General features: G+C 56.7%; 1 protein-coding gene across 1 annotated transcript; it reads right to left on the bottom strand.

Moving 5' to 3' along the window:
- Positions 1-6,185: 6,185 nt before the first annotated feature.
- Positions 6,186-12,085, bottom strand: ARSI (arylsulfatase family, member I). Its single transcript, XM_012658267.1, has 3 exons — positions 11,903-12,085; positions 11,157-11,868; positions 6,186-7,645 (listed from the first exon to the last, which is right to left on the bottom strand). The coding sequence occupies exons 2-3, from the start codon at positions 11,465-11,467 to the stop codon at positions 6,238-6,240; spliced, it is 1,719 nt and encodes a 572-aa protein (XP_012513721.1). The 5' UTR covers positions 11,468-11,868; positions 11,903-12,085; the 3' UTR covers positions 6,186-6,237.
- Positions 12,086-14,818: the final 2,733 nt, after the last annotated feature.

Below are 14,818 nucleotides of genomic sequence, written 5' to 3'. Positions count from 1 at the left end.
TTTGTTGGGATGGCTCTCTCTGTGCATCACTGTAGTCTGTAACTGTCTCTCAGTTCCCCTCCGTATTCTTTTTTTTGCCTCTGCCTCTGTCTTTCTTATTTTGCTCCTGCTCTCTCTGCTCTTCTACCACCTTGCCCACCACACTAGCACTCTAGCTTGGGGGAGAAGTGCAGAGGACACCCCAGGATTCTGGAGGATGGCCCTGGCTGCCCACTCACCCCCCCCCCAGCTGCGATGGTTGCTCCCCTCCTGAGCCCTCTTCTGCAACCTCTCCCCCACCCCATGCCCCCAGAGGGACCATGGAGATCTGGTCTCCTGGGGCTCATGTCCCAGTTTCTGCCTGTGCTTCAAGTCAAGGTAAAAGAGGCGAGAGGCGGCTGTGGGGAGGCAAGCATGGCCTGGCTTACCCAGGCAAGGCCAGTGACCATGCCCCTGCCCTGGAATCTGCATTCCCAAATTCTGTGGGCACCTTCCCTGCCAATTTCAACTCTTCAAGTCATCAGCCATACATAAACCGACAAGATCTCACCCCAAGTCCTGGGAGTTAAGACGGAAAAGGACTGGAGTTTAAGACTAAGGATCTGAGTTCAAGTTCCAATGACATTTATTAGCTGTGTGGCCCTGGGCAAGTCACTAAACCTCTCTGAGCCTCCAGCTCCTTTTCTATACAACAGTGGAACAAAACTGTCCCTGCAGAGGAAGGCTGTGAAGATAGAGTAGGCTAAGAGCTGTTTTTAGTTTCTAGAAGAAGAAAAGGAAGCCTCTTTTTAGTTTCTAGAGGAAGAAAAGGAAGCTTTAAAGCAGGACCATGACCACCTCCATCACTCTAGCTTAGACTTAGAATCTCAGACCCTGTGCATCCCTGCCCCCCTCCACTCAGGAAAAAGGGTGCATTAGCTCATTTCACAGCTTGCAGGGCTGAGACCTCATGCCAGCACCTGTCCCCAATGAGCACGGGCATGATAAATGATCCAGGCATCCAAACCTTCTGGGATTCTAGCTCACCCCTTCTGAATCTCCAAATCGCCTTACTGGTCCCCTCATTTCCTGGACATGTCTGCTTGTTGGTATCCTCCAACTCCAACAAATCCCTGACTCACCACCCTAAGTCCAGGAGCCCCCTTGAGATATCTGGGCATCCCCCAGTTCTGCCTGTCTTCCTGGGAGTTGGCGGGGGTGGGGGAGAATGATGGGTGAGCTCTCCCATTCAGCCACTTTTCCCAGGAGGGGAAGGGAGGGAGGCAGAGGGGAAGGAGAGGAAGTGAGCAGGGAGGAGGGGGTAATGGCTTCGCCACTAATTGCACCATTACCACCTTCAGAAAAAGGAAAAACCACTCAGTTTTGTTTGTGCGCACAATACGCTTCCTGCTCGTGCCGCCAACGTTGCAATTCAAAGGCAGAGAGGAGAGGCCTGCGCTCAGGGGCCGCACAGCCAGTGGGCAGCAGGCAGGGCACAGAACACCGCACCGAGCTAGAGGCATCTGTGGGCAGGTGGGAGGAGGGCTGCATTGCCACCCTCCTGCCCCAGACCCGCTAGCCTGTCCCCAGGAGGGGGTGGCTTCCACAACTGAAAGTGCTGGAATAGCCCTCAATGACCACTGAGGCCACCGGCCATGGCCCAGGGGAGAGGAGAGGCAGTGTTGTTTAGTACCGTGACTCCACGACCTACAGGCTGTGTGATTTTGGATGAGTATCCTAACTTCTTTGTGCCTCAGTTTCTCCATCTGCAAAATCGGGGGAACAATATTCCCTACCTCCAGGCTGTGCTATGGGCATGGTGGCTGACACACTATAAACGCTCAGTACACAGGAAATTCTTGTGGAGGCACTCGAAAGCCCTTTCCCTGCACACCCCTCTCCCCGAATCCCGGAAACACACATTGCCATCTGCGAGTCCCTGTCCTTGGGGGCACTGTTCTCTGAGTCCGCCCTGGAGCTCGGCTCATGGTTTGGACATCACCTTGTCCAGGCCTGGTTTGCAGCAATGTCTGTAGAATGAAGGACTGGGGCTAGAAGGAGCGGAGGTCACAAGGGCCTGCAGTTCATCGTGTGCCAACAGAATGATAATATGGCTTTAAAAATTAACCAGTGAGACAAAAATCAAATGTGCGGTGAGGCTGTGTTAATGGAAATCTAACATTCTGAACAAAGGAGGTGGTATTCTGCTTGGCTTAGTGCTGGCCTGACCGCCCTGTCTCTCTCCCTGTCCCTGATGGGGACCAGGGTTGCGGCCTATGTGGCTGCAGGGGGCAGGGCCAACCCAGGCCCACTCCACTCCTGTCCCCTCTGTCTGTTCTCCCCACTTCCATCTCTCCTTTAAACCTCCCTTTCTTCTCTTATTCTCTCTTGCCGTCTTCCCTCCCTTGCATATTTTCCTCCCAGTTCTTGTCTTTCCCACTCCTTTTTACTTCCCTTCTTGTTCCTAACCCCCTCCCCTTCTGTCATTCTTCTCTCCCTCCCTTGGTGGCCCAGACGGTGCATGTGCTACTAGGGGATGGGCAGGCCCCAGGCTGCAGGAGAGATGGCTGGTGAGAAGTGGGAGGGAGGAAGAGGAGAAGAGAAAGGGGTCTCCTCAGCAAGTCTCTCTTACACTTGCACCCACACCCCTCTGAACCTTCCAGAGCCTGGCTCAGGGCTGTGGGTACTGCCTTGGATGGGCACCCCCATCGTGAGTGTAACTGCCACTCTGCTGAGAAGGCACAACTGCTAATTCACTGCCTCCCCTGTGCCCGCGAGGCTGGCAGCTGTGCCCGGTGGTGGCGGGCAGCGAGGAGCCAGCCGTGCCTCTGTGGCGCTGAGAGAATGAGCCGATGATTGCATCAGGGGGATTGTTCCTGCCAAACTCCCCACTCCCCGGGGCCATGGCAGGCATGAGAGCCAGCACGTGTGCCCATCTGCAACACGCGTGTGGTGCTCAAGAGCAGGCCCGCATGCCGTGGGCTGGTGGCCAGGGGTGGGAGCTCTGGAGGTTGCTGAACATGGCCCTGACACGCCAGAATAGGGCTTGGCCCGTGAACACAGGCAGCACCCTGTGGAGACGGGAGGGACGAGAGGAGACCAGGGCCAGGTTCCTGGGTGGGTGATGGCAGCCCCAGCGGCATTGTGACAGCTGACTCAAATCCCACCTTCCGCAGCCCACACACGTGCTCACACGCACGTGCCCGAGTGCCTCAGGGTCCTGCAGGGCCTGGGCAGGCACCAGAGAAAGCGTGCCAGCCCTAGGGTCCCCACGGGGCCTGTCCCACTAAGGGCAGCGACTGTAGGGGGCAGAATGAGCGGAAAGTGGGCCAAGGGAGAAACGATCCTGTCTAGGGTCTGGGTGGAGGGCAGTGGGTTCACTCATCGCGGTAATGCCAGGCCTGCGCTCAGAGGGAGGGAAGTCAGGGGCAGGGAGCAGCGCTGCCCCCAGGTGTCCCACAGGAGGCACTCCTTGCAGGGCAGAGTGTAGCAGAGAGCCCTGGGACAGAGAACGAGGGCTGCGGGGCCAAGGGCTGCACAGCCCGACCTGCGGTTAGAGGACTCGAGTTCGAGTCCTGAGAGAGCTTGCCGCAGGTCTTTTCGCCAGTGGGGCCTCCAGTTCCTCCGGAGAAAGATGGGGCCCAGAACTCTGCCCCTTGAGCCAGGTGGGGGGCTCTCTCCTGGTCCTTGGGGGAGGGCCATCATGGCCCAGGACTCCACAGGCAGGGCCCAGCTTGGACAGGCTGCCCTGGCTCTCTGCCCTATAGCCAGCAGAACTGCTGCCGCCTGGTCCAGCCAAGGGAGAAACAGGGACCCTCGCCAGGCATTTCTGGGCTCCACTCCCCCAGACCCATGGCCCGAGGGGCCAGGGCTGCCTCTGGTCTGTCCTCCCTGCCCTCCTCCCACCACAGGGGCTCAAGTGGTATAAGCACCTGCCCGGCAATGCCAGTCAGCAGCCTGGTCAAGGGTCCAGAGCCGGGTGACCTGGCTGGAGGGAACTCAAGCCACAAGAGACAAGAGGAGGGCAGGCGGGAGCCATGCTGATTGCTGGGAAGAACTGAAGCCACAGCAGGCAGAGCTCCTCATGGCAGTGCCGAGACCCTCCACCAGTCTCAGGCCTGGGCCAGCTGCCAGCTCTGCCTGGACCAGGTTGCAGGCCAAAGCTTGCAGGGGCCCCTGGGCTGTTTGCTGGGTGCTGGGTTGGGCAGGACTCTGAGCGAGGCAAGCTCTGGGCTGGGGTTGAGACTGGATCGAGACCTGGGCTGAGCTTCCTTCTCAGAGCACCAGGAGCAGCACCAGTCCCCTCCCCAGCTGGTCTCTCTTGGTTTGGGGCCAGGTCGGCCACAGAGAGTAGGCCTTGGGGCCTAGGGGACAGCAGAAAGGGCCATCTGTGGTCCTGTACTTGTGGCCACGAAGGGCAGGGGCTGCAGGCAGAGAAGCAGGGGCTGGAGCTGGAGGGTGGGCCTCGGACAGGGCTGACTCAGCCGGCACAGGAGAGGCCTCCTCACAACGCGTGCAAGCCCGGAGCCACAGGGAAGCCCTGGCTCCGTGCCACTCTGGAAAGGCCCAGCCCACACAGCTGGGACAAGCACCCAACAGAGCTGGAGTACCCTGAGTAATGGGCAGACTATGGACAACTCATCCTCTAGGATACGCCGGGCCCAGTACGCTGTCCTAACAGGTGACTTCTTCAGAGCCTCCCTCCTGAACAGGTGAAAGGCTGAAGGTCGCCAGAATCAAAGGCCTCTGCCAGTCCCAGCCCCTGCCCCACCACAGCCGGGCATTAGCGTCACAGAGGCAGGGGAAGGGGTGAGGTGGGACATAGGTGGTCACCTCCACCCAGCAGCCCCAGGCCAGACCCCCACTGCTGGACTTGGCCCCCTCTGCAGTGGGGACGCAGCTCTGTAGCCAGTGCCCGAACCCCCCACCCACCCCACCCCACCCATCCTGCTCATCCACAAGCTGACGAGTCCTAACAGGCCTCCTTTGCCAGAGACAAAAATAACTATTTTCAAAATTCACAGCAGGGCTTTCGCCTACACACACTGCGCCGACTGGAACCTGAAGGGAGATATGCAGAACGCAGTGTGCGGATGGAGGCGCGCTCTGCAGCGAGCAGGCTCTGCAGCCCCCACGCCCTGCGCCGCGCCGCTCGGCCCGTGCCCCCCGGACACACACACGGGGCACCCAGAATGGCCGAATGGGGAGGGCTCTTGGACCATCGCTGTGCACAGCGGACGCTGGGGCGCAGAGAGGCTCAGGGAGTTGCCTGGGGCCGCACAGTGGGTCTACAGCAGGAGTCCGTGTGTTCTGCCTCCTAGCTGGGCTGTCCACCTCCTCTGCTGTTCACTCGCCAACCGTGGGCTCACGCCTGCCCCCAGCACGCACATGCACGCACCCACGCATGCTCACGGACGGCGCTGCAACCATCACTTCCGGGTCACGGCACTTTAATCGCGTTCACGGGCTCCTCCACAACCCCCGCCTCAGCCAGTCTTCCACAGCCCCCTGCGGGAGGCAGAGCCAGGGCCAGCGGCCCCACTTGCAGGTGGGGAAATCAAGGCCCAGAGGAGAAGGACTGTGCCCGAGCTCAAAGGAGAACCCAGGTGTCCTGAGTATTGCTTTGGTGGCTCTTCTCACAGCTGTTTCCACCACCCTTGATACTGCAGCAGCCAAGGGCCAAGCCAATGGCTCTGGGTGCTGGGTGGCGGGGGCAGGAAGAAAACCTTTGCACCAGCACCCCAATACCAGTCTGGCCTAGGCCATGTGAAGACCCAGGGAGGTCAACCCCGACCCCCACACCTCCACCCTCAGCACTCAGGGGATCCCTTCCTGGAGCAGCCAGACTGTCACGCTTCAGCTGGGGTCCGGCCTGGAGCTGCCTGCCTGTGGCCCCTCACCCAAACAGCACCACAGAGATCCAGAGTTAAGGGTGAGGTCGGCCAGGAAGCCCACCCTCTCCCCAGGCTCCAGGTGCACACCGCAGAGTCACAAAGTCATCAGAGGTCTTTTTACAGATGAAGAAACTGAGCTTAAGCTAGTGCAGGTCACCTGAGGTCACAGATTAAGTCAGTGAAGAGGCAGGACTGAGATCCAGGTATCCCAGCCTGGTTCACTCCCACCGCCCCCAACCAAGTTCCCCATCCCGTTCAACCGAGGGGCTCTATGCCCTCCCTGTCCCTGCAGACGGACACTGGACCTCAGCCTTCTCCCTGAGAAGGGGCAGGGCCTGAGTGGGGAAAAACACGTGGGGAACAGAGATCCCCGCTCTGCCCCCCATCAGATCCGATGGGACATCAGCCTGGTGTTGAGTTTACGGAAAAAGGATCGAAGCTTGCAGATCTTGCATTTTTTCTTGCGGCGACCCCGGGAGAAGCTTCGAGCCCTGCCTTCCCCTTCTTCCTCTTCTTCTTCTTCTTCATCGCTGGCCCAGGGTCCCCAAGCACCCCCATTAAAGTCAGGATGGGCCCGGGGGTTCTCAGCTGGGTAGCGCACGGGGATGGCTGTGCGGTTATAGTCGGCCAGGCGGGCCAGCAGGGTACGGACCACATCAGGCCGCTGGCCGGCCAGGTCCTCCCGTTCGTAAGGGTCAGCACTGATGTTGAAGAGCCATACGGCCTGGCGGACACTGGCCATTCGCTCCAGGTTCCACCAGCTGCCAGGGAAGGCGGCCAGAGTCTGTGGCGGGATCCAATCGCCATAGCCGGGGTCTCCCGTCAGCAGCTTCCACTCGCCCACGCGGATGGCGGCCTGCACGGCGGTGTTCCAGATGCCGAAGCCGCCCTCCAGGGAGCCGTGCCGGGCGTGGTTGTAGAGTGGGTCGATGTTGTGCAGGATCTCCGTGCGCGGCGAGGCGCGGCCCTCGCTGATGGCTGGCCATACGTCATAGCCATCTAGCCCGTCGGCTGCTGAGGCGGTGCCACCTGCCAGACCCACCAGGGTCGGGTACCAGTCAGTGATGTGCACCAGGGCCCGGCTTGTCCGTCGCTTTCGCTTGAGCAGGGGGCTATGCACGAAGCCCAGGCCCCGCACGCCGCCTTCCCAGTAGGTACCCTTGCGTCCTCGGAGCGGCCAGTTGCTGCCCCCCGAGAAAGTCTGGCCGCCATTATCACTGGAGAAGATGATGACGCTGTTGTTGTAGAAGCCATAGCGCTTGAGGGCCCCGGTGATGTTGTGCACAGCCTCATCCATGCAGGTCACCATGGCTGCGTACTTCCGCCGGGCCACGTTGCCCATGGTGCGGTAGCGGTACAGGTACTCACGGGGGGACTGCAGGGGTGTGTGCACTGCCTGGAAGGCCACATAGAGGAAGAGGGGCCGCTGGGGGCTGTGGCTGGCCAGGATGTGGCTGGCGCGCTGGGCATAGAGCATAGTAGAGTACTGGCCGCTGAGCCCCCAGGCCACGCTCTCGCCCTCGTGCAGGTCAAAGCCGCACACCCCCGGGCCATCGCAGTTGTCATAGGTGTAGTAGTCCACGTTGCCCGTGAGCGAGCCCAGGAAGGTGTCAAAGCCCCGGCGGGTGGGTAAACACTCCTTCCGGTAGAAGCCCAGGTGCCACTTGCCCACCATGTGGGTGGAGTAACCTGCCTCCTGCAGCTTCTGGGGCAGTGTCACCTGGTCCAGGGGCAGGCAGTTGGGCTGCCGTGGGCGGATGATGGAATGCTGGAGCCCTGTGTGGATCTGGTACCTGGTGCGGGGGAGGGGGCATAGAAGGCACAGGTTAGCTGCAGACCACTGCTCTGGTCACCCAACCCCCAGCACCATTCGGGGGTGGGCCCCATCCCAGCACTACCAGCAACAATGGTAACAGTATTACTATTAATAGCAGGTATTATCTAATGTGCTAAGTACCTCAAATGCATTAACTCATGGAATCCTCAAAATCAGCTGAAGTTAGAGATTACTGTCATTTTACAGATGAGGAGACTGAAGCTCAGAATGGTTAAGCCACTTGCCCAAGATCACACAGCTAGGAAGTTGGGGAGTTATGAGTTGAAGCCAGGTCAATAATGACAACAATAGTACCTACCACAAAGCACGCGCTGTATGCTTGGCACTGTGCTAAACCCCTTATGTGGATTATCTCACTAAATCCTCACCACAAACTAGGAGGTACATGTTGTTATTCCTATTTCCCAAATAAGGAAACTGAGGCTTAGCCAATTAAATTACTTGCCCAGTGATTCACATGGCTAGCAGTTGGAGTGGGATATACAGCCCAGGCAGTGCGGCTCCAGACTTCGGAGTCCCTAAACTCTAAGCCACTCACTTGCTATGGGGCCTAGAGCAAGTCCTGCTCCCTGAGGCAAACTCTTACTCGCTCTTCAAAGCCCAGCCTAAATGTTACCCCGCTGTAAAGTCTGTCACAACTCTCCCACAGAATGAGTCACTTTTGCTTCTGGGTTCCCCCAGCGTTTAGTACACACCGTCATTGCCCTAGTTGGCCATGGGATTATACTCAGTTGTACGTGCTCTTAGGCCCAGTGATATATGATGGGACTGTCCTTTACCCAACCTTGTATACCTAGCACGCAAGTGATGTGTAAAGGACATTCAATTACTTATGGAATGAATGAATGAATGAATGAATGAATGAATGAATGACGAATGATACTCAGAGGGACTTAGAGCCAGAGGGGACCCAAATCATCTTCTAGTTTATCTACCTCATCTTAAATAGCAGCTAAGGCGTTTTTAAGGGGCAGCGAAGGGCTTTGCCCAAGGTGACTCAGTGGTCAGGAGCAGAGCCAGGACTTGAACATAAGTCCGAGCAGAGTCCAAGCAGGGACTCTTCTTCAGCGAACTAGGCTGTCTCTTCCCACATGGAGGCCTCAGTTTGCTCGTGTGTCGGAGTGAGCTGGTTGAAATGGGAAATCTCTAAGGCTTGTCCAGCTCCCAAATTTTTGGAGACCAGCTCCCACGTGCCTGCCCGTAAGCTCGTGTGCCCCTTAATCCAGGTCACTCACACAAGCTAATGCCCTGGGGCAGGACTAACCAACCAGTCAGCAGAATCCTGAATTCCTCACTTACTCATTCATATCCCATCTTCCCGCTGCTGTGGTCAAAGCTCCCATGTGATCTGCTTCTGGTGTCTTGCCTTTACGCAACTCTTAAAAATCCCAGAGTAAATAAGAAGCCTGGAACTTCACAAGTGTGTTAGAATTCCACACCTTTTTCTCACCACCCAGGCATCCCAGTTGAACTAAGACCTGAAAACTCGACAACTTTAACCTGAAAATGCTGGAGTGGGTTTCTCTGTTTTGGTTTCCTTATCTTAAAGTTGTCATTGTTGTTAGCTGTATTAGCTACTGCTGCCATTTTTAACACTATGTGTCACACACACATTTTAAATCTCATTTAATCTTCATTTTAAAAATCTACAGGGAAGACTATTATTACCCCCATTCTACGGATGATGAAACTGAGGCTCCCAAAAGCGCAGCAACTGGCCCAAGGTCAGACAGCTGACAAGCAGCGGAGCGGAGCTTTGAACCCTGGTGAACTCAATTCACACTTAAAATCTTTCAGTGACATGGCCTTTCCAGGCTTCAGTCAAGCTAATAAATGTTTGGAGTGGACAGGAGAAGCACCCCAAGGCCCTGAGTCCCCCCTGAGCCTCTCTTCTTACAGGTGGGGCCCTGGGGAGCACTGGTTTGGAGCACTGGGTGGGCCAGCTGAGAGTCACGGAGCCCCGCTGCACGTGAGTAACGCGGCGCACTCTGGCTCTCTCCAGCTTCCCCACACACCACCACTGGACAGTTAACAAACACTAATGAGAGCAGTAAGCATCGGTCTATGGGCCCAGCTGCAGGGGGTGGAGGGCACACTCTGGCCGGCCACACTCTGCTAACTTCGCAGATGGGGGCTGGAGTGCTGCCCTGCTGTCTGTTCATTCCTCTGCTAAAAGCAAAAGGCACCTCTCAGGAGAGAAACGCTAACTTGTGCACAACTATCAGGAATGCAGATGCCTCCTCCCTCTGCAAGCAGAAGTTTGGTCTTCACCCCACAACACCAACACACCCCACCCCCTCCCTCTTTCTCCTGTTCTCTTTCTAGTTCCTGGATCTAAATATTGCATGCCAGACTCTTGAGTGCCAGATTGAAGGAAAGAAGGGCACCATTTGATGCCCAGCTCCAGGATCCCTGTCAAGCACCTGGCCTCTGAGCCCCCTCTAGACCCTGAAGTTGGGCACAGGCCCCTAGCTGGTCCCTCCCTGAGTCCATGCCTCAGTTTCTCCCATCCAGGAAACAGGGAGATTAAGGTTCTGGTTCCTGAGATCACACGAGCAGCTATTGGGTGGAACTTGGGAGAAAGCATGCCTTGGACCCCATCCAGGGAGGATTAGCTTCAGCCCTGCCAAAAGGATTTTCTCCTAAGTGGCCAGAGTTTGCCTTCCACACCCCCACCTCCTGTTTCCCTGCTCTTTTAATCCTGTAATCCTGCTGCCTCGACTGTAGACAACCCCTTACAGAGAAAGCAGCACGTCTCTTTGGGGCTCCCAGCCAACTTGGGAGGATCTTTTGGATGAAAGAGCAGAGGCTCAGAGAAATGAAGTAACCAGCCTAAGGCTACACAGGCCATGGCCTCCTATGTGTGTGTTTCTCTTCCACCTATCAACTCCTTGGTTTTCTCCCAATGTAGTCATCAAACAGAGTGGGGATCTGAAGCCCTCTGGTGACATAGGGGCTGCCATTTATTGACAGCCAAGGAGGTTACACACAACTCATTTCACCTTCACCACTTTTTCAAGACGAAATCTGTTCTTTGCTCCATTTTACGGAAGCAAGAAAACTGAGGCTTAGAGAAGTTAAATGACTTCTCAGCAAATGAGGCCCTTTGCTCTGGGTCTCAGGGTCTGTAAACAGAAGCAGCATTCAAAGTAAGTGTCAGAGACTGCCAGGTCCCTCTAACAAAGGGATGACCAGATGTCTCCTCCACATTGTGTGGAATGTGAGTCCTGGAACATCACAGTGAGAAGACCTCAAAGATGATGGAACCCATTCAGTGCAAGGGTAGTGGAATTGAGGCCCAGAGAGGGCAAGGGACTTAGTAATGATCACACAGCCAACTGAAGGCAAAACTAGCCCTGAGCCCTGGTTTCCCGGGTCCCAGCATGGGGTTGTACTGGCAGGGGAAATCTATCACTGGATTTATCTGGGGCTTGGATGCCCAGCCCCAGGGCCTGGGCCATGCCTACCTGCCAGTGAGGAGCTGGCTCCGCGAAGGCGTGCAGATGGGCTGGATGTAATAATTCTCCAACTTGACACCCTCGGCCGCCAGCCGGTCCAGCGTAGGGGTCTCGATATCCGAACCATGGTAGCCCACGTCGTGGTAGCCCTGGTCGTCGGTGAGGATGAAGATGATGTGGGGAGGCTGGGGTGGAGGGGCCGAGGGCTGCTCGCCGGCCTCCCCGGGCCCGTCGGCCACGAGGCTCGGCTTGGCCCAGTCCCAGGACAGGTAGCCGAAGCTGAGCAGGCTGACCAGAGAGAAGCCGCTGAGGGCGTGCATCGCCAAGCCGGCCCGCGCGTCCCGGCGCGCAGGGCTCCCGGGGCCTCACCACCTCGCGCGCCCAGGGCGCACGGCCCGCCCGCCCGCCTGGATGCTGCGAGAGTGCTCAGCGCTCCCGGGGGCGGCCCAGAGTCTGGTCCGGGACCGGCGGCCGGACGGCGGGGCCGGACGTGCGCGGCCGCAGCGGGGCGCTCTGGGGAGGTCAGGCCCGCGCGGAGCGGCCTCCCGCTACCTGCGCGCCCGCCCTGCGCCGCCCTCGCCCCCTCTCCCCCAGCTCAGCCCGGACAGCCGGAGACGCGGCGTGGCGGCTTCCAAAACGTGCTCCCCACCATCCTCTGACTCTCCTCTTCCTTCTTGCCCTGGATTTCTCCCGCCTCCTAATTTCTCTCGCCTCTGCTTTCCTTTTCTCCTCCCCCCTACCCTCCAGCCCCCGGCCCGGCCTCTCGCCCCGCCTGGAGTCCGAGAACAGTCGGGCTCCCCGCGGGGCGGTGGGCAGGACCCCAGAGGGGAAGGGGAGGGAGGCACGGGTTGGGCGGGTCTGAGGAGACACCGCGGGAGAGAATTCGAAAAAGTTGTAACATCTGCCGGGGCCGAGCCCCAGGTGGAGGGGCGGGACGCGCGGCAGCGGCTCCGCCCCCGGGCGGGAAGCCCAGGCCCTCTCGGCCCTCTGGCTCCAGCGCCCGCCCCGCCGGGACTGGGGAAAGGACGGAGGGGGGCTGCTTGGAATTCGATGGAACAGCTCCGGAGCGGCCGGGTCAGACATTCCTAGATCATGGAGTCTTAGCATCTGTGAGTGCCAGCCCTGGAAGCTACGCGCGTAATTTTCTAGTCGAACCGGGTCATTCCACAGATGGAGAAACTGAGGCCCTGAGATGAGCCGGGAACTCATCTAAGTCGCAGAGCAAGTTAGTGGCTTCTTCCCTGGGCTCACAGAGGCTGTTTCAGTGGCAGCTCCCTTCTGTGAGCCAGCAGAGACAGCAGTGGAGAATGGCAAGCACTTTGGCCAGCGCCAGGCGCTGGGAATCAGGAAACTAGCCTCTGGCTTTGCCAACTCCCCTCTCCTCAACCCCTCCCTCTTCCTCACTCTGCGATTCTCAACTAGAATCTTCGAATGCCCGCGCTGGAATCCAGAGGGCAGGGGCTGTTCTGTTCATCTTGCATCTGTAGGGCCCGGCACACACACGAGCTCAATCAGTATCCCTTGCATGAGTGGATGGATGAATGGGCCTTGAGGGTCACTCCCGCCAACTCCCACCCAAGGAAACCTCCGCACCAGAGAAGGCAAGCATCATAAATGAGCAAGGCAGGGTGCCGCTGCATGGCCCTAGGGAGGCTCGGGGGCTATTGCGGGCGAAAGATCACAGCCTTGTTTCCAGCTGACCGTAGTCATGCAAGAATGTGGACCCGTGTTTCCGGATCTTCCGATTTTTCAAGAGGAGCACCCAGATTCAGGTTATTATGAGAAATATTCCAATTTTTAAATGTTAGTCACTAATTTAAAGCAAAACTTAAGCACTTTGTAGACCACATCAAACCTATCCGAGGACTTTATTAGGCCACTGGTGTTGGTTTGCAACCTCCACTCTGCACTACTGTTTTCCAAAATTTTACTAGGCTACATTTTTAAATGGAAAAACTGGGCTAAACAAAACCAGTTAGACTTCTTTACTGCTAGGACTTCAAATGTTTAACATGCACACTGCCGATCTCCAGGAGGGGGTTGGTTAAGGTGCATTTTTCCCAATGTTATGTGACCAAAGATCCTCTTTTCCCCAGAGCTTCTTGCAGAGCCAGGGTTTAGGAACTTTGGGGGACAAAGACTGCCCAGGTGCATCTTCTCTCCTAGCATCTTTCCCCTGCCAAGATTCTGTCATGATCCCTTCCCTCTTACTTAAAACCACTATGTGTGGGGAAAGAAACCAGACCTCCAAAATAGCAGCCGGTGTGGAGCTGCATTTCGAAATGAGGGCTGCGTGGGGCCAGCCGCTCCTGTTTGCTCAAAGCCCCATATTTAGGGTGACCGGATTTATCAGAAGGGAAAACTGAGCCTGTTGTTCTGGCAGAAGAAATGTTGAGGACAGGAAAAATACAGCCTCCCGAGGGGAAGGCTGCTAAAATGGTGCTTCCAGAGTCTTCTGCTGAGGCTCTCCTGGGGGTCAAAGTGGGACAAGTCACCAGGGGTCAGAGGGACTTGGGCTTTGCATTCTTTCCATTGTCCCAGACCTTGGTCAGGAGGAACTGGGCAGGGCTGCCTTCCCCCTACTCCATGCACAAAGGGAAACGGCAGGGAGATGGGGTGGCGATTCTGCCTGGACCAAGATCCCAGGCTGCAGATCTCTCTGGGGCTGTCACAGGGACAAGACAGGCAGTATTTCAGGGTTTAAGACTGTGGGCTCTGGGCCGAGCACGGTGGCTCACGCCTGTAATCCTAGCACTCTGGGAGGCCGAGGCGGGAGGATCACTTGAGGTCAGGAGTTTGAGACCAGCCTGAACAAGAGTGAGACCCCATCTCTAGTAAAAATACAAAAAAATTAGCTGGACAACTAAAAATAAATATAGAAAAAATTAGCCGGGCATGGTCGTACATGCCTGTAGTCCCAGCTGCTTGAGAGGCTGAGGCAGAAGGATTGCTCAAGCCCAGGAGTTCGAGGTTGCTGTGAGCTAGGATGACGCCACGGCACTCTAGTCCGGGCAACAGAGCGAGACTTGTCTCAAAAAAAAAAGACTGTGGGCTCTGACATCAGACTGTCTGAGTTTCAAATCCTGCCACTTATTAGGGGTCTGGCCTTGGGAAAGTTATTTTTACCTCCCTCAGCCTCATTTCTTCATCTGTAAAATGGGATAATAATATAAATAAGATACAGTACAATGCTCAGTAAAGTGCCCAGCACATAGTACACACTCAATGAATGTGAACAGTTATGAGTTGTTCTCTGTGCTTTTGAGAGAAGGGACTAAATCCTGTGGGTGAAAGTTGCAGGAAGAGAGATTTCAGGCCAATTTCAGGGATTACTTTTGTAGGAAATCTGGCAGCCTATTTAATAAAAGTATGGCAGTGATCAATGCGTCACCATGTAGAGAAGAGTGAGTGGACCTCTTGGTCCCAGCTCTTCTTCCCCAATATTCACATTTCTTTTAAGAGTCTCTCATAATCACCAAAACCCACAGTGGCTCAGAGAGCACCGTTCCCTCTCTAACGTTCTAGGGAAATCGACACTGACCCTCAGCAATTCCTTTAGTGCCATTGCACGGACAGCTGGGCCAGGCTGAAACATTTAAACTACGCATTTCCAAAGGCTCAGGGATGGGGGAAATAAACACAGAGTATAATGTGAATCCAGGTCATATAGC

The sequence above is a fragment of the Propithecus coquereli genome, unplaced genomic scaffold (assembly GCF_000956105.1).
Source record: "Propithecus coquereli isolate 6110/MARCELLA unplaced genomic scaffold, Pcoq_1.0 Scaffold58, whole genome shotgun sequence".
Lineage (NCBI taxonomy): Eukaryota > Metazoa > Chordata > Mammalia > Primates > Indriidae > Propithecus > Propithecus coquereli.
Note: the sequence above shows the minus strand (reverse complement) of the source record. Positions and strands in the feature narration are given on the sequence as shown.